The following is a 24,146-nucleotide window of genomic DNA, read 5'->3' as shown; positions in this document are numbered from 1 at the left end:
CCGGAAGCGGCTGTCGGGGTCCGAGCCGGCGTGCGGCAGGCATGGCGGCCGAGCGGAGCTCTGGGTGCGTGGAGGCAACCGCGGGCTGCGGCATGAAGCGGCGGCCGGAGCCTGAGCAGGAGCCGGAGCCACAGCTGGAGGAGGTGACCACGGGGCGGCGGGGGCGCGTCCGGCCGACGGCCCGACGTGCACGTGGCGGGCAGTGGCGCGGGTCGAGAGGGAAGGCGGGGAGGGCGGGGGCACGTCCTCTGTGCTGGCGTCGCTGTGGGGCCTCAGGCTGAGAGGACCGCCCGTGCCGGGGAGCCGTGGCGCGGGAGTCGGTCTGGGGATGCCGGAGGGAGCGAGCGTGGGGCGTGGGCAGCCCTCACCGCAGCTTCTTTAGCCTCTTGCGTTGTGCATCTTGCCATCGGGAGGATCGGGGTTTGCACCCCCACTTAATACTTAACCTCTTCGTACACGCCCTATTTGCATTATTGTACTCATGGTTGGATATGAGAATAAGAAAACCTGAATTGAACACAGTGACTGCTGCGTTTGTTGTGTCAGAACTCATTGCCGCTCTACTCGTAATGCCCAGCTTACCCGTGGCGTGGTTGTGGGGGCGTCATCACATCTGGGCAGAAGGCATGTACAGCCAAGTGGGTTGTTGAAGCTGTCCCTTTGTTTTGTGAAATGTACTCCTGTTGCTCGCCCACTGCCCTCTGCCAGCAGGCAAGTCTGGGCGCCAGGCTCTGCTACTTCCACCCTTTGGCTAAATACTCATAAGGAGTAAGTTGTTTTTGTGCCCAAACCATTTATGGTCTACTTGCTGTTAGAATTGTGTGGCCAACCGAATACTGCAGCTCCTTCACCAGGGGGTATATGTTAGAATCACTTCTGTGAAAACTCAGTTGAATGCTATGGCATAGCTGGCAAACAAGTCTGTCCTCTTGGGTGAGACTTACAAACTGTTAGAAGACAGTAAAGGCTAGACTTAATTCAGCTGCTTCCAAAGAGTCTTTGAGTTCCTGTTCTACTTTTTTTCTTTTTTTTTTTTTTTGAGACAGGATCTTTCTATGACACCCAGGCTGGTGCGCAGTGGTATGGTCATTGCTCATTGTCACCTCAAACTCTTGGCCTCAAGCAATCCTCCCACTTTGGCCTCCTGAGTGACTGGGACTACAGGCATGAGCTACCACACCCACCTCTCTAGTTCCACTTTTTAAAAACCGGTGATGGGACCTGTCTGCTGTATGTTGTGTCATGTAGCTAGGCATGGAGTGGTCTCCGGTCATCAGGGCGCTGCTCAGAGAAAGCTGTGTCCTGCTCCAAGACAGGAGTGATTAGGATTATACTTGTGTATAAGTGAAGCATGCATTGTTTTTATTACTCTTCAACCAGCCTTTTCAATTTGCTGATTAACTGTTGGTTCCAATCTCATTAGATAAGGAGGCTGCTTCTTCAGGTGATAAAAGCCCTGCAGGGCTTGTGATCCTCTTCTGGCCTCCAGCTCCTCCCCCAGTTAGTGCCCTCACAGCTCTTGGGGGCATTGGATGGTAGAGTAGGCTGTGGAGAAGTTTAGTTGGCAGTGGAAAGCAAGTTTTTAATACAGTGGAAACTGAGCTCTAACAAGGGGTGTTATCCTTGAAAGGTCCCTTTTTTGTGAGATGCTAGGAATTAAAATGTACATGCCAGAGGCAGGTAGCCATGCTGCCTGTGGAGGTCGAGGATGCGGAAGGCTCAGGCTAGGTGGATGGTTCGCTAGAGGTAGAGACTTGAGGCTGGAGGGTGGGGCCTTGGAGGCTGGCTGTACAGAGTTACTGGTCAGTGCCTGGAGTGGATGGTGGGGCCTGCTCCTTGCAGCAGTCAACTCATGGTGCCTGTGTGGGCAAGCCTGCGGGGGTGACAGACAGCAACCCAATGCTTCCTTGCAGCCCTCTCTCTGCAGCTCTGCTCCCAGCCATGGAGATGGCACGGATTCTAGCCTTTCTGACAGTGAAGAGAGTGTATTCTCAGGCCTGGAAGATTCTGGCAGTGACAGTAATGAGGACGATGGTCACGATGACGTCGAGGGCCACAGCGGGACAGAGAAGATCACTGGGGAGCAGGCACAGGTGGGTGAGCGAGGAGCCTCCCTGGTGGGCTTGCCCCTCTAGGCAAAGGTGGTCAGGAGGAGGAAGGCTTGCTGGGGCCTGGGCTCTCTGAGGGGCTGCACTGCACTGCTTTCTTCAAAGTTCCCTCGGGAACTCCAAGGCCTGTGTCCCTCGTTCGTTGCATCTGGGGCACACTGGGCTCTGGAGCTCTGGTTTTCATCCTCAGTTGTGTGTACCATTCAAGGGAACTCCGAAAATCCCCAGGCTTAAGCCTTTTCCCTTCAGGCGATTCTTGTGTTGCCTGTCTGTGGGACACTGAGCCACCCTCCCAGCCTTGCTGGGTTTCCTCCAGGCAGGGTCCAAGATGGGGACTGGACTCCCTGTGGGTGTTGGGATAGGGGCCCAAGCAGGCTGCACATGGGACCGCTTGAGTCAAGCCCCACTGACCCTACAGGCCCTCAGGAGCCCAAGTGCCCACAGGTGGAGCGCTGTGTGTTGTACCATTGCAGTGATGGTGGGGTGCACCCCACTTTTAAGGGAGGTCAGTGGAAGAAAAGTGTCATTTAACTAAAATACAGTATTTGTTGTTCAAATGTTCTGGAAATAGTTTGTAATGATTTACACTTCCAGTGGCTTTGGCATTCTGAAAGTTATGACCTTGCCTAGTACAGATGCCTGCTCCCATGACAGAAACCAAAAGCCATGGCTTGTTCAGTTTGTGCTGGTTGCGTTGGATGGCTTTGTTTACTAGGAAAAAAAGAATTTTTTTTAAGAGACGTGATCTCTCTCCATGTCGCCCGGACTGGTCTTGAACACCTGGGTTCGAGTGATCTTGCCTTCTCAGCCTTTCAAATAGCTGGGACTACAGGTGTGCACCACTGAGCCCAGCTAGAAAGAAAAGACTTAAAATCAGATTTAAACCTTCTACCTATTCAGGCTTTAATTATAATACTGGCATGCACAGAGAGAAAATGATGTGATAAGTCTGTTGACCATGGTTTGCAACTGTTTTCTCCTTTTTCTTAAGGTTTTAAAATTATAAAGAACAACTTCCTTGAAAAAAACTTAGAGCCTGATACAGTGGCACATGCCTGTAGTCCCAGCTACTTGGTTGGCTGAGGCAGGAGGATCACTCGAGTCCAGCAGTTTGAGGTTGCAATGAGCTGTGATGATGCCACTGTACTCTAGCCCAAGCAGCAGAGCAAGACTGTCTCAAAAAAAAAAAGGAAAGTTAAGGATTTACACATTTAAGTATTTGAAGTTTTCCTTTTATTAAATTCTTTGAAATAGGTAATGTGTACAAGTATCTCAAAGGTACAGCAGGATGTGTCCTGGTGGAAGGCGCTGTCTTCTCTGGTCTTGTCTCTAGAGCCCCCGAGCTCCAGGCCTTCTGAGCTGCTGAGCATGTGCAGCCCCAGCTCGTTCTCTGCGGGGGTTTCTGTGACTGGACGTAGCTGGCTGCCCTGCACAGGGTGTTCCTGTAGCACCTCTCTGGTCTGTTCGCTCCATTATGCAGCAAGGCCTGAGGCTGCAGCCTCAGTGAGAGATGGTGAATAACTGCCTGCCCCAGAGGGTGGGCCTGGCCTGCCTGCCCTCTGCCCACAGGGTGGGCTCTGGGAGTTGCCAGCCTCTGACTGCATGGTGCTAGGGGTTGGTCCTCCAGTTCCCTGCACCACCCCTGCTGCCCAGCTGCCTGCCCCGCTTTGGCGCTCACATCTTAGTGTCTGTTCTGTGCTTTAGCACATTTGGCCCCTGCTGGAGTATTTTTAGTTCTGAAGTGTGGTCCTCATTACTGGATTTAAATTCTTGCAGGCCAGAAGAGTGAATTGAAGAGGTGGGGGTGCCATTGGCTCCTTAGGAAGTCTCTCTTACTGCCCCCTTTTCCCACCTGTTCCTCAGAAGCCATCAGACACCTTGGCCTGACTGAGCTGGCCCTCATCTCTCATCTGTGTCCCTTGCCGGATGGTGCGAGTCCTTTGCCATCATGTGGCCCTGTTGGTGGAAACTCAGCCTGCAGGACAGTCCCTGCTTCCCGAATATTTTTGTGGCATCCCTGAGCATGGCCGCACAAGGATGCCCCTCTGACAGCCCTGCCACTCTCTGGGTTGGTAGCTCCAGGTTAGGCCCATTTCTTTGTCATCCCAAAGCCAGTCCAGGGCTCATTACGCCTATAACCCTGGCACCCTCCAACCTCTCAGGCCCTGCCATCTGTCCTTACCCCCGGTCAGGGGTTGTTATGTGTCACATCATCTGGAGGTCTCTGCCCCAGATGTTCCTGCCACTGGGTATGGGTCCTCAATCCAAGAGCCTCTCCATTGAGCAGCTTCTAGAAGTAGCCCTCCCATTAGTGGTAGAAATGCGTGCCAGAGTGACTTACCAGCTTCTGCCCCTGTCTATGTGAGGTGTCCCAGCTTTTTCCTGGGAAGCTTGGGATTCTGTGGCACCTGCCACGGCATGCGCACCTGTGTGGTCTTGCACATAGTTGGGGGCCATAGTGAGCTGCTTTGTGAGTGACGGTACTGTCTGCCTGGGAACCCACTGGAGAATAAGATGACTTTTCTGTAATGAGAGAACAGCCTGAGTGCTCCTTCCCCATGCCCACTGCCCCCTCTTCTTGGGTGTGTCTCCTCCTTGGGGTGCTGGTGACCGCCAAGCAGTGGGTTTTCTGCTGATTTCTCTTCAGCCATGTGCTCCTGTCTGTCTACTTGACCATCACCCCTATTTCTTCCACATTCTGTTGGCGAGACGTGTCCCCTGTTAGCTGTCTGAAGGCTTCCACTGCTTCTTGCCAAGGATGAGGGGCAGCCACCTCTCTTCTGGACCTCTGTGCCTCGTGTGTCTGAAGGACAGTCTGGTGACTGTCAGATCAGACTGGAGCAGTGGCAGCATCGTGTGTGGTGTCCCCAGACCTTGCTGCCTGCAGCATTGCACCTGGCCCAGAGGATGCAGTGAGGAAGGTGCTGTGGCATTTGCAGAAAGCCTGTCTCTGCTGCTGTTCTGGCAGTCCCATGCGGGTGGGTCACTTCAGGGAGCCCTGTCCCATAAGGTGGGTTCCAGGCGTTTGCCTCAAGCCATCCTGGACAGACCAGGACATCCTGCTGAAAGCATTGCACAGGTGAGGACTGGAGCAGAGGGCCTGGCATGCCTTCGGGAGGCTGCCATGGGTGTGCACTTGGAGGTGGCAAACCCACAGGGACAGGCTGGATTTTAGGCCTCCTGTGTATACATTTCTTCTAGGCCTGTTGGGCAAGTGCTGGCCCAGATGCTTAGGGCCACTCTGGACAAACGTGCCCCCACGGGGCAAGAATGCACTTGGCTCCAGTGCCAGCTAGGCACTTCCCTCTCACTTCTCACTTCCTTGGGCCTTTTGTATTTCTGTGTGTGCACCCCTTTCTTTTTAAGGGATATGTAGAATCATGTGATGTTGGTTTGAGCAGGTAAATATGTACATGTTGTCATGGGGATGCTAGAGGACTCACAGGAGGTCTGGGGGTGCGTGGGGAAGGGTCTCCCTCCCTCCCATCCCACCCCTTTTCCTGTTCCTCTGTGCAGGCAACTTCTGTTTCCAGTTCTAAAGTCTCTTTCCAAGATGTTCTTTGCACATCCAAGCTTGTGTGCATGTACAGAGTTTTCTAATGGTGGTTTCTTAGCAGAAAACGGAGCACACCTCACACAGTCTCAGGATGTTTTCCCTGCTTTTGAGTTTGTTGCTCTCTGAGCACACAGCCGCTCAGCACAGGCGGGCTGTGGTCCCCCTCCCCAGTTCCAGTGGTGGGTATTTGCAGTCGTTTGCTATTATAAATGGTGCTACCGTAATAACGTTGTTTATGCTGCTTCTCACATATGTGAGCAATTCTTGGGATAAATTCTGGGAATAATTTCCAAGCCAAAGGGTAAATGCTTTTTTAATTGTGAAAGGCATCCTTAGTGTTCCCTGGAGGTCATGCCACTCCAGGCAGCCACACCTGAGATGGAACCTCCTCCTAAGCCTGAGGTCCTACACGGTGAAACGTCATCTCTCTTCATTAAGAATGAAGCACCTTTTCTTTTTTTTCTATGAGAACTGTTTCAGCTAAATCCTTGTGCATCTGAAATGCACTTTTTATCACTGTTTATGTTCCCTTCCCACGAGTCATAGGTGTGCCTAGGCCCCGTGACCTGCCCTCCTGCCTTGGGCCCCTGCCCAGCCTGGCCTGCACTTCCCACCTGTGCCCCTGCCCTTGAGCTCATGGCTGAGGTAGACCCCCAGGAAGTGCTTTGGTGGTCCTCCCCCAGGTGCAGCTGCCCTTATCATGAGCCCTTTGGTCTTCATGGGGAGGGAGGAGATGTCTTGTTAGTTCTCTTTTCAATTTCTTTTCTTAGAACTTCCTTTTAACCCTTTTTTCTCTAAGTCTCAGTTTGCTGCCCCAATCCCAGAAGCACTCTTGTCTTCTTCCCGTGGTCACATTGACCGCCTATCTACCCAGCATCTCGTGTCCTCACATGGATCTGCACGTGGGGTCAGGAAAACTAGCTTCGTTTTGGTCTGAGGTCCCTGGACCAGGAGCCCTTGGCTGTTTTCTCTGTTTTTGTCAGTTATGTGTCACTGTGTAGCAAATTACCCCAAACCCAAAGGCTTCCAACAACTAGCACTCATTCTCACTGTTTCCGGGAGTTGGGAGCCCTGGCGTCTTGCAAGGTGTTTCGCAGGGTGGTAGCAGTGTAGGGGCTTCCCTTCCAAGCTCCCTCACCTGGCTGTTGGCAGCTGCAGAAGGGCATGATGTGTTCTGGGGCTGGTGAGTGGGTGGGAGCAAGAGCTGACAAAGGAGGGGCCAGCTGCTGGGGCTCCCTCTTCACTGCCCCGAGGATCTGGGCCACACATAAACCCAAAGCCACAAGAAAGCCTGTGGCTGCAAGCGGGCTTCACCCAAAGCTAGGGGGTCCTACTGTGAACATGCTGGGCCCTGAGTCACCTTCCTTTCCTCGAGAAACAAGGGATATTTTTTACTTTGTGTTGTCTCTGGCCTTTTCAGTACCCACTGGTGTATTTTCTGTTAAAAGCGTGTGGGTTTCCCGCGCATCAGTTTATGAGTCTCTTCTGTTAGATGAGCCACATGCATGGAGCCCTTCTGTGCGGGGCTCCCTGCAGCTGGTGCAGGCTGTGCCTTGGGGAGCGTAACAGCTCCCTTGTCCAGCGTGGAGGGTCTGTGGTGTAGCACTGGGTTCTTTAGCCTCCTTTGTGCATAGGGTCTTCATGTCACCAGCCACACTCTGATCTTTGCCCTGAGGTGTCAAGGACATGCATGTGCGTGGCAGTGGCTACTTCCCTTCTGCCTTCCAAGTCTCTAGTGGAATCCTCTTGTGGGCAGCCTTGACCCAGAAACCACAGGGAAGGTAGTGCTGGGAGCAGTGTTCTGGCCCGGCTGACACAGTGGCCATGCCTATCTGTTCACCGGAAGAGACAGGTGCCCTCGCTGTCACATTCCCAGTGGGTGGTGGCATTAGGGCATGGCCAGGTTGGGCCAGAACCTGGGCAGGGAGGAGCTCGTTCAATGTTTTGGGCTCACATACATTCTGCCCTGGGACTGGGCAGAGACATGTCTGTTCCCTGAGGTCCAGTGGCATCCCCCCGTTCAGGGATGGGAATGACCCCTTCCTCCCAGCCTGTTGCCAGGCCCCAGTGCAGTCCCTCTGCCAGCCGGTCAGCATAGCCTCCCATATGAGCCCCACCTGGGTGCATGGGGCAGCTCCCTGTCCGCTGGTCCTTCAGTCCTGCTCTGCCTCGGTCTGGGTTGCCCATCCTTGCTGTCCGTGTCGTGTCTCTGGGCTTTTCCTTCACCCTACACCCCGACTCTGGCCGATTGGCTCCTGTTGGTTATGGTGTGAGGCTGTGCTGCTGCTTGCGCTCGCGGGGACTGCCTTTCCTGCCCTGAGGTCTGGGTCCCCTCACCTGGGGCTTTTTCAGGGCAGCTCTGGGCAAGGTTGAGCCTGTCCTTGTGGTGCTGCGTGGTGCTGCGTGGATCTGGGCAGACCCTCCCCCTTGGTGTCTGCACCACTGCTGGGTAGGGGCGCTGGGAGTGCTTCATGGGCTTACATTCCATTTGTCTGTTTTTTGGGGTATTTTTTCTTAATTTTTAAATTAAAAAATATATTTTCAGTGCCCCAAAGCATCTACCTCCAAAATTTGAAGTGATGGGGCTTTCCCAGATCACCCAGTTCCCAGAGCTGAGCTGTTCGGTGCCCCTGCTCTTAGGGAGCACAGGGTGGGCTCCGGTGCTGCTGCCCTCTGGTGGACGCCATCTGCCCCGTAGCCATCACGTCCTCAAGCAGACGCACACCTGGAGACCTGGGCGCCTGTCTCTGTCTGGCTCCCCCAGCCCCTACGTGACTGTGTGGGTGGCCTGTCTGTACCCACAGGGCAGCAGGGGGCACACAGTGTGGATGGCAAGTAGTCATCACCTGCCGGGACCTTGTGCCTGTGGCCTTGGCTCGGAAGTTGAGGGTCATGGGGTGCAGCGACCGGTGCAATGCCCTGGCTGTGACCCCCAAGGCCCACATTGCAGAGCATGTTGTGAGTGTGGGACAAACAGCAGCTTGGTGTCACCTTGGTGTTGGCTGGCCCTGGCCTGGGGGCTGGCTGCCTGGCTCAGGGCCTGGGGCAGGTGTGGGGGTTGGTTCACCCTAGGCAGAGGCAGGGCCTAGGGCTGAACCCCCTGCTCCCAGCCCTGGTCACCTCAGCCACTGCCCCGTGCTGCCAGGCAGTATGACCTGCTTCCAGCGAGCAGTAGGGGAGATGGGGGTGGAGGATGTGGAAACTGAATCTTTCCTTGTCCCTGGCCTGGAGAAAAACTTAGTCTCCCATTTCTCTTTATATTGAGGGAAAAAACAGGCGAGAGGAGGAGCAGGCTCAGCAAGCCTTTGGCTCCTGCCCTGGCAGGAGGGCGTGGGGCTCCGGGAGGGGGTTGCACTCAGGGGTTGCTGCTCCCCCCGGGGTGAGAGGTGGGCCTGTTTTCCCCATCAGTCCTGGTTCCGCCAGTAAACCCGATCTGGTTGGAGCCATCCACGCCTCCCCAGTTGGGGGGGGCGGGTAAGAATCTGTTTTCCAGGTTGGGTTGTGAATTCTCAGTGGCCCACTCCCTGACCTGGGGGGCTGGGGTCGGCCTGGGGCCGTGGACTTGCTGGGTGGGGTGGGGCTGGGGGCCTGCAGGAGCCACAGGCATTCTGCAGGTTTGGGGCACCTCTCTGGGCCCTTGGCTGGCTGCGCTGGGCCAGACAGGCCTCTCCTCCACCCTGGCGCTGGTGAGGCCGCCTTGGGGCAAGGGTGCTACCCTGAGGTGTGGCCTGGCTGTGGCCCCTGTGCTGGCCCTGAGTGTGTGCCACCTGCCCTTTTGGGCCTGCCGTGGGTCTGTCAGACCAGGAGCCCTGCAGCAGTTTTGATGGTGATAGGAGTTAAGGGCAGTGGCTGGGGGTTTGGGGGGGGTCCTGCTACTCTGGGCGCCTTCACCTTTTCCAGCCTGGCACCAAATGTCAGCACCTCCCTGGGCTGCCAGGGGGCCCACGGGGAGGCTGGTGAGCCTGGCCCTGGCAGAGAGGCAGCGCCTGGGCGGGGCCTGCAGTGGTGATCACACAGGCCCTGAGGCACATGGAGCTGGGGTGTCCTGTGGGGGCTGTGGGGACCTCAACCTTGGGGAGAGCAGTTCTGCAGTTCTGAAGTGCTTCACCAGAGGAGGAGACTGGGGTCCCTGGGCCTGGGACATACCCAAGGTCAAAGGGCATTCCATGCCCCCTGATGTAACCATTCTTCCCTTTCGCTGCAGGCCGGCCCCCCTTACCTGAGGACAGAGGTGGTGAGAGCACAGAGCGGGGATGAGTATGCTAAAGACAGCTCTGATGAGGAGGTAAGCCAGGCTCACGGGGTGGCAGCCAGGAGCCACCCAGCAGGGGTGTTGGGCCTTCCCAAAGGTGGGCTGTGCTGCCTGGGGACAGAGAGGAGTTGGGGCTGTGGTAAGGTCTGAGTGGGCGTCCTGGCTTGGGGCCCTGTTCCATGTCTGGAAGAGTGATTTCGGGGTCTGGGACACATGACTGAAGCAGTATGTGTGGGTCATTGTGTGTGCCAGGGAAGGGAGGCTGGGTGTGGCTCCATGGCCCCTGTGCCTTTGTCTGGGCCCTGGCACCGTGGACTGGTCTCTACAGATCCAGATGTGTCTGCAGGTGGCCTGCTCTGGGTCACTGTGTGCTCTTTGGGGGTGTCATGAGCAGACTAAGGCTTCTATCTGTAGGGTGGGCCGCTGTAGCCTCGGGCAGGGGATGGGCATCTCCTGGTGTGTTGGTTGGCTCTGCCCTTCCCCTGGCATCCCCAAGCAGTGGCTGATGTGGGCTAGGCCACCGCCTTCAGGCCTCTGAATTCCAGGATCACTTACTCAGGAGGGACAGCAAAATTTGGTTGTTTCTCTCAAGGAGCTTACAGTCTGAAGGGGAAAAGCGTGGTGCTGGTTTCTCTGGGAGCCACGGTCCCTAGAGGCCATGATAGGTTGTGTCCAGGGGTCACAGTTGGGCTGTGGGGGCTGCCCTCAATTTAGAAGGGGCTAGAAGCTCTCAGCCTGGAGGCAGTGCGGTCACCCTCCTGTCCCTTCCCTCATGTGGCCCCTGGGCTGCGCACCTCTGGTGGGAGTGAGAGCCTCCTTTGGGCCTTGGGGGACTGCAGAGGGAAGGCTTTGGTGTGAGGCCTGCAGGGATGGGGCCCTTGCTTCCCGAAGGAGCTCTTCCTGCCTGCCTGTCAGGGGCTGTCCCCAGAGCCTGGGGGAGACACGCGCTCCCTCCCTGCTCAGGTTCCCCCCCCTCATGCTCTCTTGGCAGTGGCTGCTTGGCTGCCCGCCCGATCCGGTCTCTGCTGCGCGTTCGGAGAACAGAGACAAAACAAAATAAATTGGTTTCCTGGCCGTAGCAGCGGCGCACTCAGCGAAGGGGGGCCACGCAGCGCGGCCCCTGCCTGTCTCCCTTCCCCCTCCCAGGGGCTCTGGCTGTCGGCAGCCACATCCTGTCGGCTACTTTTTTATATTTGGTATTTTGAAAAATCGATGATGATTGTAAGTGGAGTGCAGAGGCCGGGGGAGGGGCCCCGGACGATCGTGGCTGACGCACAGCTAGCCTGACCTGCCCACGGAGCTCCGCCAGGCCTGTCCCTTGCCATTGCTGTGCCACTGCTGGCCTCAGGGTGGGCAGCCCCCTGCTGTGCCGGGAGGAAGCGGCTGGGCCATGGGGGCTGCTTCCTCTGTGATGACTATCCCAGATGTGGTCTGAGTGACAGCCTAGGAGCTGAGATGCCGCCTGGCCTTACTCTGCCAGCATAGCCGGCCAGCGGCTCGAGGGGGCGGCAGAGCTCAGCTTTCAGGAGCCCAGCCAGGCCCGGACAGATGTGTCCCTTCCAGAGAAGTCCATGTGCATGGGGGGGCGCCCAGAGGTTGTGTCCGTCTGGGCCTCTGCACCCTTGGGGCAGAGTGAGGTTGGCTGAGGGGAGTGGTTTGGGGCTGCAGGTGGTCAGGGAGGAGGCTTGGGCAGCTGGAGAGGAGGGCTGGATCCTCTTTGAGCTTCCTGCCCCCGTTCCTGACAGCGGCACATCTGTCTGGGGGGTGTGCACACATGGCAGCCCCTCCCGGGCAGAGGACCTCTCTGTGGCTGTGGCCTGTTTGGCTGGTGCCTATGAGGGGCTGCAGCCTGCTGTCAGGGCAGCCCCTGCCTGGGCCATCCATTGGATGGCCCCTTCTCCCAACAGTGTCCTTGCAGTTGGCTGGTGGTGCTGGGACCCTGGTGCTTCTCTTTGGTTGATCACAAGCACTCAGCAGAGCTGGCTGGGTGGCCAAGCCTCGATGTCAGGTCCTTGAGGGCTCTGGCCAGGGCCCTGACAACAGGCAGGAGGGTCCTGCTGGGGGCAAGTGCCGCCAGCCCCCACCTGCCTCCCCTCCTGGGCCTCTTCCCTTGCCCAACCGCAGGTCTGAGTCCAGGGCCTGGTCTGAGGACTCTGGAGCTTCTGTGCACTCTGACTGCTGGCCTCCACTGGGGCCTCACTTTGGGGGTTCCCCTCCCCTGGACACTTCTCTAACCCTGGCCTACCCTTGGCGGGAGAGCTGCTTCCATGGGAGAGCTGCTTCTATTCACGTGGCCTCCTCCTACTCTCCTGGGAGTGAGTCTGAGGGAGGTGGGGGCGGAGCCCCTGATTGAGCTGCTGGGCCTGGCGGGGGTCCTGGCCGCCATGGAGTGGGGGGAGCCCCCAGGAGCTGGCTAAGCTGCGGCCGCCCCGCCCCCGCACGGCCACCTCACCCCTCTCCCACCGCGCCTGAGCCTGGAGCTTCACAGACGTGATCTCATCCAGCCGCCGGGACCCCCAGGGAGGGGGGCGGGGTGGAGGGGCGGGGCGAGGGGGCCCTGCGGCCTTTGCAAAGGCAGCCCCCTGTTGGTGTCAAGCAGCTGGGAGAAACTGAGGCTGGGGCATGGCCCAGGGGAGGAATTGGCTGCCTGCCCTTTCCCTCGCCTTCCCAGCAGGCCTTCGGCTAGGGTGAGGGGTTCAGGGCATCGAGAACTCTGATGACAGGGAGAGGCCAGGAAGAGATGCCCTCCTCACTTGTCTCTACCCTGTCCCTGGGGCACTGGGCCTGGGCCCATTCCCCGTGGACCGCTGGTGGGTCTAGGGGCAGGGGTAGGTGTGGGGGCCGTAGCCCTGGCTGCTCCCCTGGGATGGGTCCATCTGTATCCAGAGCCCGCCATCTCCTCTGCTCTCTAGCCAAGCACCATTAATGGCTTCTCCCAGCTACTGAACCAGCAGCTGCCTCGAGTGCTGGCGGCCTCCTGCTCCTCCGGGGCCGCCCCCACCCGCCCGCCCGCGTCTTGGCCCTGCGCACTCAGTCTTGCGTCCTTGCGTCCTGGCAGCCAGCGCCTCTCGGCTCAGGTTTCCCAGCAGCGAGTGAGCAGTTAGCCCTCCCCGCTTGGTTTGTGGAGGACGCCCCAGGCCTGCAGACTGCCCTGGCCTCCCTGGCGGCCATCTGCCCTCCCGAGCCCATGCCTGCCTCCCAATGGGCTCAGACTGGCCCTCCCAGCTCTTGTCCTTCCCCTGTGCGCCTAGGCCAGCCCTCCCAGGGAGGGGCGCCCCCACCGACATGCTCTGCTGACCCCACACCCTCTCCAGTGGTCATAGGGCATGGGTGGGCATGTGCTGTGGTCCCCGCCTGGTGCCCCTTGACCAGGGAAACCCCACCTCCATCCAGCACCACCCCGGGCCCAAGAGCCGCCCTGTGCATTGGATTGGGAGAGAAGATTCCTCTTGGGAAGGGGGGTGTTCAGGCAGAAGGGGTAGGTGGTGGCCCCCTATGAGGGGTCTCTCAGGGCCCAGGAACCTGGCAGTAGTGGCTGGGGAGGGCTGGGATGGAGAGCCTTCCAGAGGCCCTTCCTCCCTCTTGCTGGGGTGTGGGGGTGGGGGCTCCAGGCCTGCTCTGGTGCCCACTCGGGGCCAGTTTCCTTGGCAGTGGGAACCCTGGGCGGGTGGCAGGAGGATGCTGGGACAGGAGTTATTGAGGGAGGTTTGCCCTGGGCCTGACCTGGGGCAATGTCTGGAAGGCAGGTTCTGTGGGGTATGGTGGGCAGGGGGTGCTGGCTGGGTTGGGGACATAGCAGGAAGCTGGCTGCAGGAGCTGGGGCTGGGCTTGTGTCCCGAGGCCAGGCTGTGCTGACGGGGGCAGGAGTCCCAGATGCATATGGGCTGTGTTTGGGGTTGAGCAGGTGGCACTATGGCACCCCCCACCTTGAAGCTGCAGCTCTGTCTCTGTAGTACGGCTTAGCACAGGCCTTTGCCACTCAGGTGAAATTGGGTTGACGCAGGGTGAGCAGTGAGTGTGGGATGCGTGTCTGAGCCCAATCCCCCACCCCTAGCATTCGGACAGGCGTTCTGGGAGCTGCTGTTCCGTTGGACCCTGTACCAGGCAGGCTGGGGTCTGGGGCAGCCTCCAGGCGAGGGGTGCCCTCTCTCCACCCTGAAGCCTGGGGCTGGCAGGAGGCCGGGCTGTGGGCCCAGCCAGCTTCTTGAGGGACAGACACACAGATGGTGGGTGCAGAGAGGGAGGTGAGGGCCGGGCTAGGGGCTCTGCCCCTCCCGCAGCTGGTTTGGACTTTGGGGCAGGAAGGTGAAGCCTAAGCAGGACCTGGCTTTTTCCTTCTGATCTGCCAAGGACTCTGGCTCCAGCTCCAGGGCTCAGCACCCTGCTGGAACTTTCTGTGGGGTCCGATGCAGCAGGTGAGCCTGGTATAAGCAGCTCACCTCCCCCTGACCCCCCACCCCATCCTGGCTGCACTGAGCACTTAGAGATAAAACTTCGAGAAGCAGGAGAAGGAGGAGGAGTCGTCGGCACAGGAAGGCCATGTCGCTCTGAGACAGGCGGCCATCGCGTGCGGGGGAGTGGAGTCAGTGCTGAACACTACCCGCATTGTAATCGGAGAGGGGCTGGGGGAAGAGAGAGACTGAGCGAGGGCGGCTGACCCCACGCTCCCGGGGGACAGGTGGGAGAGGCGGAACGAGGAGAGAGTGAAGGATTCCAGAGGTGGGCCGGCTTCCTCTCTTGCAGACAGACACGGGAGGGCGGCGGGCAGCGGGCCAGCCGCGTACCTGCAGTTCCAATCTGTGGTCCTGACAGCTGCAGCCACTTTGGGGAGGGGGAGGGGAGGGGGCTCATCGAGGGCGGAAAAACCCCAGCCGGCACATCAGCCGGCTGCTGGCTGCTGCCTGTGTCCGGTGCGGTCTGGGTGTGAGGGCCCCCAGGAAAGCACTGACCTTGGGTCTGTGTGTGCCCTTGGCCAGCCGGCCTGGGCTCTCAGAGTGCAGTGCCTGACCTGGAGGGTCACATGTGTTTCCTGGCAGCCCGCAGGTGCTGAGCAGGGCGGGGCGGCTGGCCTATGGGAGCAGGCAGCCTGGTGATGAATCATGTGGTGCCCCGTTCCCGGGCTGGGGACAGGGAGCTGACAGCTGAGGCTGAGCGGAGCGTTTCCAGCCCAGCTCAGCTCACGGGCGGCTGCTGGTCCAGGGTGCGGGTGGGCCCCCCTCCTTCCCAGCTGCCTCTGTGGGGCACGTGAGGGGAGCCCTGGGTCTGTCCCGCAGCTCCTGGCACAGTGGAGTGTGAGGCCAGCACTCTGGGACAGAAGCCAGGGGCTGTGGTGGGCAGGGAGCACCTGCCACCCCTTGGCTGTGAGTAGCTGTGTGGACTCGAGTAGGGCACAGGGCTGTGGTTCAGCCCACGCCACCCCTGGTCTGGTTTAGATTTCTGGAGCAGTGGAGGGTGACGGAGCGTTCCCCTGCCCCTCCCCTCCTGCTGGCTGGCGGGCCAGGCCCTGGGCCGCTGCTACCGGTGCAGCGCAGGGAGCGGCTGGGCCGGCTGCCCAGGCCTGAGGCTGGCCAAGCTGCAGCCGCAGTCGGAGTCAGGCCCCGCATGGAGGGCTTGGCCAGCGCGTGCCGCACCCCAACCCACTGGGCCCTGGGGATCGTCCTGGCTCCAAGGCCTCTGTTCTGTTCCCTGGCCCCTTTCATCTGCTTGAGTTCAACACTCTAGACTCGGGCCCTTATCTGGTGGGCCCCGACCTTCCTCTTGCTGTGTCCCCATGCCCTACCCAGACCTTCGTGCCTAGGCCCATGTCTGCCACCTGCTCCAGTCTTTGCCTCCCCTCCACATTGAGTCCCAAGCCAGGCGGTACCCGTTGGTGCCCCACTGAGTCCCTGACACCTGCCTGCTCACGCTAGCAGCCCCCACTGAAGGGCGTCTCTCCCCTGCACTCTTTGGTTTGCTTTGTGGAAACTTCCAGTGTCCGATTTCGAAGGGCACATCCCTCTGGTTTGTTCCCAGTGCTGGCTGGGCCACTCTGACCACTGAGGTGGGTGCTCACCCAGCCACCCATCCTCTTGTGAGGCCTGTGGGTGAGGCCACAGACCCTTCCTGCAGAACCACACCCGGTGCCCAGTGGGCTGAGAGCAGCCAGCTTGGGGACTCTGGGGGCTGTGCTTGTCCAGGGGCAGGGCGCCCCTGCCAGATTGTGCTCCTGGGCCCAACCAACTTCTCACAGTGGCCTCGTTGGCTGGGAGGGCGGCTGGGCAGGTGATGTGAGGAGAGCACCCCGAGACAGGGAAGGGGCTCCCTCAGCTCCTAGCTGCACCCCCACAGCCCCCCAGGGCCTGGTGTCCGAGGTGGGCGGGGACTTCTGTAGTGACCAAGTTTGTCCTTGCCTCCCCTCCTTCTGGCCAGCTGTAGGCTCCTGCAGGATTAAGGAGAGGAAATTTGGGGTTGGGTTTCTTTCTGAACGAAACCTGCCGTTGTGACTTTTTATCCTGTTATATTTCTATCAGATTGGACACAGCCCCCTCTAGCCCCTAATGGCTCTGGCTTTGAGAATTTCCTCCAGAATTACACCACCACTTCCTGCCCCACAGTTCCCTGGAGCCCATCCGTGCAGGGGAGGGGGCAGCTCTGGCCCTGCCCTGTGCAGATGCCCACGTGGGCCTCAGCACCTGGTCCCCCACAGGGGCCCTGGGGCTCGGTGCCTGTGCTGAGGGCAGCAAGTGCGCGGAGCTGGGGTCTGAGGAGGGGCCTGGGACCGGCCAGCCACCCTGCTGCCCACACCTGGTGCCCTGAGCTATTCCCTGCCTGGCCGGAAGTCAGGCTGCTGCTGGGGTTGGTTGGGGGGGTGGCTGCACAGAGCCGGCTGCTTTTCTTCTCTGCTGTGCCCACCTAGCTCACACCACTAAACCATAATTGTCACCTGCAGGGTTTAATGGCCGGCCAGCTGTGCAGGGAGCATGGTGGGGGCCTACGTCAGCCTCCTCACCGTGGGCGGGGTCTTGGGGAGTTGGGTGGAGTGTGGTGGTGGAAGAACGGCTGGCGTCCTTCTAGCATGGGCACTGCTTCCGTGGGCCGTGCGGAGCTGCGGGGCAGGGGAGAGGTGCCTCTGTCCAGTTAGTGTGTAGAGGCAGGGGAGTGGGGTGACCCTGGCATGCAGCGGGCCCCACAGCCCTTACTGGGGGCCTGGGTAGGCGCTTGGGGTGCACTTAGATGTCCAGTTCCTGGGGCTCTGTGGACAAAGACTGTGGTGTTGCCTGCCCACAGCTGAGCGGCCTAGGCCAGCTGTTCCCTTCTCGCCCCTGGGTGCCTGGCAGGCCTGAAGGTCGGGTAAGGGGGTTCTGCCGCTGCCCACCCATCCCCTGCCGTGGCGGGGGAGGGCTTTGTCCTTCCCTTCCCTCCCCCAGCCTCACCCCGAAGCCCCCACAGGAGCTCTGGATGGGCAAGCCCAGTCTGTCTCCTCACACTGTCTCCTTCCATGAGGGATGGCCCGAGTCCTTGGGGGTGGGGGTCTTCCCAGAGAACTGGGGCACCCTGGCCACTGGGGTGGGAGTGTAGGCTCAGGGTGGGGATGAATTCCCAACCTTCCAAGAGGTCAATCTGCCTCTGTATTTGGAAGATAATGTTTTGTTTTTAATTATACAAAATTTCCAGACTTTATATTATCATATAAAAGACACAAAATGCCAACACGTAGTGACCGGAAGAAAACCCAGGCAAGAAGCCAGCATGGAAAGTTCCAGTGGGTCTGGGCAGGTGTGGGGCCACCTCAGAGTCCTGCTGCCGCCTGTCCATCCATGGGCCCTGCTCACAGCCTGGCAGGGCTGGCCTGGGCGGGCACGCTCATAGAACGCCTTGCCCGAGTCAGGTCCGAGGTGGGGGCTCTCTGTGGCTCACCCAGGGGCATCCACTTCCCCCAGCAGCATGTGCCTCCCGGTAGCCATGGACCCACTCCTAACTTCGAATCGCCGTCTTTCTGTCGCGGTCCTTGCTCTGCAGAGGGGAGGGAGGAGTGTGAGGGCCAAGACCCAGAAACTGGTGCCACCCTGAGCTGCCTGGGCCTCTCTGCTTTCCCCACTGGGTTCTGTCCCTAGTGGCCCATGTGGAGGCACCCCCTTCCCAACTCGCCACAGCTTCCCCCGTGTGTTTTGGGGAGGGGAGCATACTGCTGCACAGCCGAAATTGTAAAATTAAATTTCCCAGATGTTCAGGCCCCAGGAGCTCGCGCGTGCTGTCTGGAGAGGAAATGGGGATTGGGAAAAGCCCTGCCGTATTTTCTCCCTGCTCACCCTGCTTTTCCGGTGCCACCAAGCACAGCAGGGGTTGTAAATCACAGCTGGCCAGCATCTCCTGCAGTGTGGCCTTGGCCCCCCAGTGGCACCCCGCCCCCCAGCCTCTGCCTTCGTGCCCACGCCTCACGCAGTCCCACAGGCCCTGGGGCAGAGCAGGTGCCCAACCAGCCTTAGGCCAGTGGTGGGCTGCAGGGGCTGTAAGGGCACACGGACCCCAGAGGTCCGTCCTTTCCTGCCCCTCAGTCCCCTTCCCATGGGGGTGGGCATGAACCAACATCCCACTTGCTGAACTTGCTTCACTTCACTCTCAACTTGCTGAAAAGTGAAGCCTGAAGCAACCTTGGTCCAGTTCTCCAGCCTCTCCCAGGCTGGTGTCTGCCCTGCTTTCCCCTAGACCCCTTTAGGCCCCTACCCCTTGCCCCACATTCGGGAGTCCCTGTGACCCTGGACGGAGGGCCCTGGAGGAGGCCTAGCCCTCCTGGCCGCACGCAGCCGGTGTGCACTCCTCCCTGTCTAGGCCAGGCTTGGGTTGAAGGTGTCCCTGTGTACCCTGGCGGGTCCTGCCCGCGGCCGTGCTCACCAACTTTCTCTGGTTGCTGAGGCAGAAGGTGCAGATCTGTTTGGGCTGGGCGTTCTCGCTGTCGCGGGCCGGGGCCAGGGCTGGGGGCGGCGGCGGCGGCGGCGGCGGGGGGCTGCCCGCGCGTGCCCCATGGAAGAAGGCAGGCCCTGAGTGGCACGGCTGCCCGTCGCCGCAAGCCTCGCCCACCAGCAGCACGTTGCCGAGGTGGGAGATGTAGCTGGAGGCCAGGCGCAGCGTCTCGATCTTGGAGAGCTTGCGGTCAGCCGGCTCGGTGGGGATGAGTGTGCGCAGCGCCGTGAAGGCCGTGTTCACGCTGTTGGTGCGGTCCCGCTCGCGCGCGTTCGCCGTGTGCCGCTGCCGGGGTTCACGGCCCGGCCGGCCCCCCACCCCCGGCCCGCCGCCCCCGGCCCGCCGGCCCCCGGCCCTCCGCCGGGCGCCCTGGAGGCCGCAGCGGGCGGCGTGCACGCGGCAGGGTTTCTCGTCGGAGCCAGAGCTCTCGCTGCCGCGGTCCTCATCCTCCGACAGCGGGCTCACCTCGGGGTACAGGTAGCGGCCCGGCGGCGCCGAGCGCAGCATGGCGAAGGACATGGACCGGCGGGGGCGCGGCGTCAGCTCAGCCGCGCGCCACTCATGCCGCCTACTGCGGCCGCCGCGGGCCTCGCGGGCCGCCCGGGGCCGGGGCGAGGCGCGGGGTCTTGGTTGCGCCCCGCGGTGGCGGCTGCCGGGCGCCGCGCGCACATGTGCGTCCGGGCTGGAGCAAGGCCGGGGGCTGCGCCTTTATAGGGCGGCCCGGCCCCGCCCCCCGCGCCGCCCCGCCCCCTCCCGCCGGAGGCTCCCTGGAGCCCTGGGCCTCTGCCTTCCTGGGCCTCTGCCTCTCTGGGCCCCCACCTGCTCCCTCTCCTCCTACTTCTCTGCCTCCTCTGGGTACCTCTGCCTCTCCCTGGTCCCTGCCTCTCCCATCTGTGTCCCTGGCCCTCTGCCTCCTTACTCTCTGCACTCCCCTTAGCCTCTCCCCCCACCCCCTCTGCCTTCCCCAGCCATGCTCAGGGGCAGGTCCTTGGAGTATTTCTTCATCTTGGGGGATACAGAGGAAGTGGGAGCCCCCTTCTGTGTGGCAAGTCAGGCCCCCAAGACTACAGTGGCTGCCATTGCTTCTCAGCAGGTGGGAAGGGGACCCACAGTCCTGCTTTTTTTCCTGGCATAAGCACATTAACCCAGCTGCTCTGGCCTTGGAGCCTGACCGCGCCCTGTCTGTCTCGCCCTCCCGTGTGCACTTGGGCCTGTCTACCAGGCTGTGTGCCCCAGCCCCAGTGCTAGTGTGAGCTGGCTCCGCCCATCTGTCCTGCACCTGCCCCTCCAGGCCTGGCACAAGCTGTGCTTTCTGCTAGGTCCTCTCCCACTTTTCTCAGCTCAGTCCTGCTCCATGGCTTCAGAGAAACTGCCCCCATAGCCCCATCGTCTGCTGTGTGCATCCTGTGGGTCTCCTTGACCATGCCTGGGGACCAGGCACACCTGGATAAGACCTGGTTCTTCCCCAGAGTCCCCAGGTCCCTCAAGAAACAGACACTCATTCCTGTCCATCCAATTTGGGGATGGCCATGTTGTCTTGGGGTGTCTTCCTTTCCCTTCCCCATGGAGAGGAAAAGGACATTCTCAGCAATGGGCAGGGCACTGGGGAAGTCTGGGGGTGGACCTGCTGGGAGGGGCATGAGTGGGCAGGTACAGAGGGGCAGAGCCCAAGGGGTCCTGTCCCACCGGCAGAGGGGAGCTCCCATCTGTGCTCATCCTGTCTGCGTTCCCCCCGTGGCTACTGTTGCAGGAAGCGGCGCCTGGGCAGCAGTCCCCAGGCTGGAAGGAGTGAGGGTGGTGGCTGGCAGGGGCTGCAACCAGGAATGTGTGTCCAGGAATGTGGCCTCTCTGCCCGCCCTAGGGAGGGGTGGGGGGAGGGGGTCCTTGGCCAGCCACAGGACAGAGCGCAGTAGTTTTTGCCTCTTGTGGGGTGGGTCAGATGGGGTCTTCCCCTCACCCCTGCCCACCTCTGCCTTAGGCCCCTGCCAGGGGAGGGAGCCCGGTGGGCGATGAGGTCATTGCTGTCTGTGGCTGCCCAGAGCCCTGGCCAAGGAATCCGGGGGTGGGGGGGCCTGGGGTTGGCACCGCTTCAGTGGAAAATGTGAAGGTGCAGCTCGGGCGCCTCCAAGGGCGGGGTGGGGGGGGCAGTGCCGGCCGCCGTGCCACGTCAGACCCCAGGGCCAGGGAAAGGGCATGTGTGGGGGTCGGCTGGCCTTGGGGTGATCGAGGCTAGTGCCTACACTCAGCCTGTCCCCTCATCTGCACCTCCTGGGTGGCCTGGAGGGATATGCATGGTGGAGCTGAGTGCTGATGTGGTGGCCATGGCTGCAGGACATCCGGAATACGGTGGGCAATGTGCCCCTGGAGTGGTATGAGGACTTCCCCCACGTGGGCTACGACCTGGACGGCAGGCGCATCTACAAGCCCCTACGGACCCGGGACGAGCTGGACCAATTTCTGGACAAGATAGATGACCCTGACTACTGGTGAGGGGCTGTGGGCAGGGCCTGCAGTGGGTGGGGCTGTGGGGCTGGAGCCAGGCTCTGACTGGCTGGCCCCCAGGCGTACTGTGCAGGACCGGATGACAGGGCGTGACCTGAGGCTGACTGACCAGCAGGTGGCCCTGGTGTGGCGGCTGCAGAGGGGCCAGTTTGGGGATGAGAGCTTTGATCCATATGAGGTAGGCAGCAACCCTGGCCCTGGGGGTCTTGAGGTCCAAGTAGGGCCCTGGCCCCACATGCCTGTGCTTGCCCTCCCAGCCAGCCGTGGACTTCTTCAGTGGGGACATCATGATTCACCCGGTGACCAACCGCCCAGCTGACAAGCGCAGCTTCATCCCATCCCTGGTGGAGAAGGAGAAGGTGGGAGCATCCCTGCCCCCCAGGGTACGGGCCCTGTGCTGCCCACCCTGACCTGGGCTATCTGTGCAGGTCTCTCGCATGGTGCATGCCATCAAGATGGGCTGGATTCAGCCCCGCCGGCCCCGAGACCCTACCCCCAGCTTCTATGACCTATGGGCCCAGGAGGACCCCCATGCCGTGCTGGGGCGCCACAAGATGCACGTACCTGCCCCCAAGCTGGCCCTGCCTGGCCATGCCGAGTCCTACAATCCACCTCCCGAATTCCTGCTCAGCGAGAAGGAGGTGGGCTTGCGCCGGGCGGGGGTCTGGCCCCTGGCCCCGTGCTCCTGGCTCACCCCTCTTTCCATAGCGCTTGGTGTGGGAGCAGGAGGAGCCAGGTGAGAGGAAGCCAAGCTTTCTGCCACGACGGTTCCCGAGTCTGCGGGCCGTGCCTGCATACAGCCGCTTCATCCAGGAGCGCTTTGAGCGCTGCCTCGATCTGTACCTGTGCCCACGACAGCGCAAGATGAGGGTGTGTGTGGGTGGCTCGCCTGGCGGGGGGGAGGGGGAAGGGCAGGGGTGAACAGGTGCTCTCTTGCCTCAGGTCAATGTGGACCCCGAAGACCTCATTCCCAGACTGCCGCGGCCACGGGACCTGCAGCCCTTCCCCACGTGCCAGGCCCTGGTAAGTGGGGCGTGGGGGACACACATCCCCGGGTGTCCTGTCTCCTCATTGTTGCCTCCTCTGCAGGTCTACAGGGGCCACAGCGATCTCATCCGCTGCCTCAGTGTCTCCCCAGGGGGCCAGTGGTTGGCTTCAGGTGGGCCTGAGGTGGGTAGCCCTGGGTGGGGGGGCCAGTGGGAGGAGCAGGTCCCCAGAGCCGCCTTTGCTGCGTCCAGGCTCAGATGACGGCTCCTTGCGACTATGGGAGGTGGTCACTGCCCGCTGTGTGAGGACTGTGCCCATGGGGGGTGTGGTGAAGAGTGTCGCCTGGAACCCCAACCCCACCATCTGCCTTGTGGCTGCAGCTGTGTAAGCGTGGGGCCAGGGGCCCCGGGGTGTAGGGGATGTGGGGTGGTGCATGTGCTGAGGGCTGTGTCTGGCCCTGGCCCGCAGAGAGGATGCAGTGCTGCTGCTGAATCCCGCCCTGGGGGACCGACTGGTGGTGGGCAGCACAGACCAGCTGCTGAGTGCCTTCGAGCTGCCCCAGGAGCCTGCCCTGCAGCCCGCCCACTGGTTGGAGGCCTCGGAGGAGGAGCGCCAGGGGGGCCTGCGGCTGCGCATCTGCCATGGCAAGGTGTGTGAGGGGGCTGGGGCATGAGCAGGGGGCTGGCCTGGATCAGCCAACCAGCCAGCCATGTTCTCCTGCAGCCAGTAACGCAGGTGACCTGGCACGGGCGTGGGGACTACTTGGCTGCAGTGCTGGCCACCCCAGGCCACACCCAGGTGCTGATCCACCAGCTGAGCCGGCGCCGCAGCCAGACCCCGTTCCGCCGCAGCCACGGACAGGTGCAGTGCGTAGCCTTTCACCCTTCCCGGCCCTTTCTGCTTGTGGCCTCCCAGCGCAGTGTCCGCCTTTACCACCTGCTGCGCCAGGAGCTCACCAAGAAGCTGATGCCCAACTGCAAGTGGGTGTCCAGCCTGGCCGTGCACCCTGCAGGTGAGCTTGTGTGGGATCATGGGCTGTGCACTCTGCAGGTAAGCGGGTGGGGACACCCTACTCACTGCCTCTTGCCGCCTAGGTGACAACATCATCTGTGGGAGCTATGACAGCAAGCTGGTGTGGTTCGATCTGGATCTCTCTACCAAGCCGTATAAGGTGCTGAGGTAAGGTGAGGTGGGCTGTGGATGTGGCCAGTCAGGTCTCTCCCTCCGGCCCGACCCTGCCTCTAATCCGGCCTCCCCCAGGCACCACAAGAAGGCCTTGCGGGCTGTGGCCTTCCACCCCCGGTACCCACTCTTTGCATCTGGCTCAGACGACGGCAGTGTCATTGTCTGCCATGGCATGGTGTACAAGTGAGTGCTGACCTGCCTGGCCCCTCCCTAGGACAGCTGTGTCCACCTGTGTCCTGAGCCCTCCTCTTCCCCACAGCGACCTGCTGCAGAACCCGCTGCTGGTGCCTGTCAAGGTGCTGAAGGGGCATGCGCTGACCCGAGACCTGGGTGTGCTGGATGTCGCCTTCCACCCCTCCCAGCCGTGGATCTTCTCCTCGGGGGCCGATGGGACCATCCGTCTCTTCAGCTAGTGGCCTATCCTTCCTCTCGGCGGCCACGGCTGAGGCGTGTGGGTCTGGGAGGCTGGGTGTACCCAGATCTTCAATAGAGGCTTTGCTCCCTGTGGCCTGGTGCTCCTGCCTCCTTGAATTGGGGTTCCTGCTGGGCCTTCACCTTGCTCAATTTTCCAAAGTTGGGGTAGGAGGGAACAACACACAGGCAGGGGCACCCTCCT

The 24,146-nt window shown here is 60.9% G+C and overlaps 2 protein-coding genes across 3 annotated transcripts; one reads left to right on the top strand and one right to left on the bottom strand.

The window, feature by feature from the left end:
* Window positions 1-52: 52 nt before the first annotated feature.
* On the top strand, window positions 53-24,021 carry BOP1 (block of proliferation 1). Of its 2 annotated transcripts, XM_012648072.1 has the most exons (16): window positions 53-143; window positions 1,914-2,093; window positions 9,869-9,949; window positions 21,188-21,342; window positions 21,419-21,536; window positions 21,616-21,717; window positions 21,787-21,999; window positions 22,067-22,228; window positions 22,301-22,381; window positions 22,448-22,517; window positions 22,597-22,729; window positions 22,814-22,994; window positions 23,069-23,357; window positions 23,440-23,524; window positions 23,606-23,713; window positions 23,790-24,021. In XM_012648072.1, exons 1-16 carry the CDS (start codon window positions 93-95, stop codon window positions 23,941-23,943), a joined length of 2,163 nt encoding a protein of 720 aa, XP_012503526.1. In that variant the 5' UTR covers window positions 53-92; the 3' UTR covers window positions 23,944-24,021. The 2 variants fall into 2 exon arrangements, with proteins under 2 accessions (XP_012503526.1, XP_012503528.1); XM_012648074.1 differs by lacking the exon at window positions 1,914-2,093.
* On the bottom strand, window positions 17,525-19,424 carry SCX (scleraxis basic helix-loop-helix transcription factor). Its single transcript, XM_012648078.1, has 2 exons — window positions 18,788-19,424; window positions 17,525-17,908 (listed from the first exon to the last, which is right to left on the bottom strand). Exons 1-2 carry the CDS (start codon window positions 19,373-19,375, stop codon window positions 17,870-17,872), a joined length of 627 nt encoding a protein of 208 aa, XP_012503532.1. The 5' UTR covers window positions 19,376-19,424; the 3' UTR covers window positions 17,525-17,869.
* Window positions 24,022-24,146: the final 125 nt, after the last annotated feature.

The sequence above is a fragment of the Propithecus coquereli genome, unplaced genomic scaffold, assembly GCF_000956105.1.
Source record: "Propithecus coquereli isolate 6110/MARCELLA unplaced genomic scaffold, Pcoq_1.0 Scaffold28, whole genome shotgun sequence".
Taxonomy (NCBI): domain Eukaryota; kingdom Metazoa; phylum Chordata; class Mammalia; order Primates; family Indriidae; genus Propithecus; species Propithecus coquereli.
Note: the sequence above shows the minus strand (reverse complement) of the source record. Positions and strands in the feature narration are given on the sequence as shown.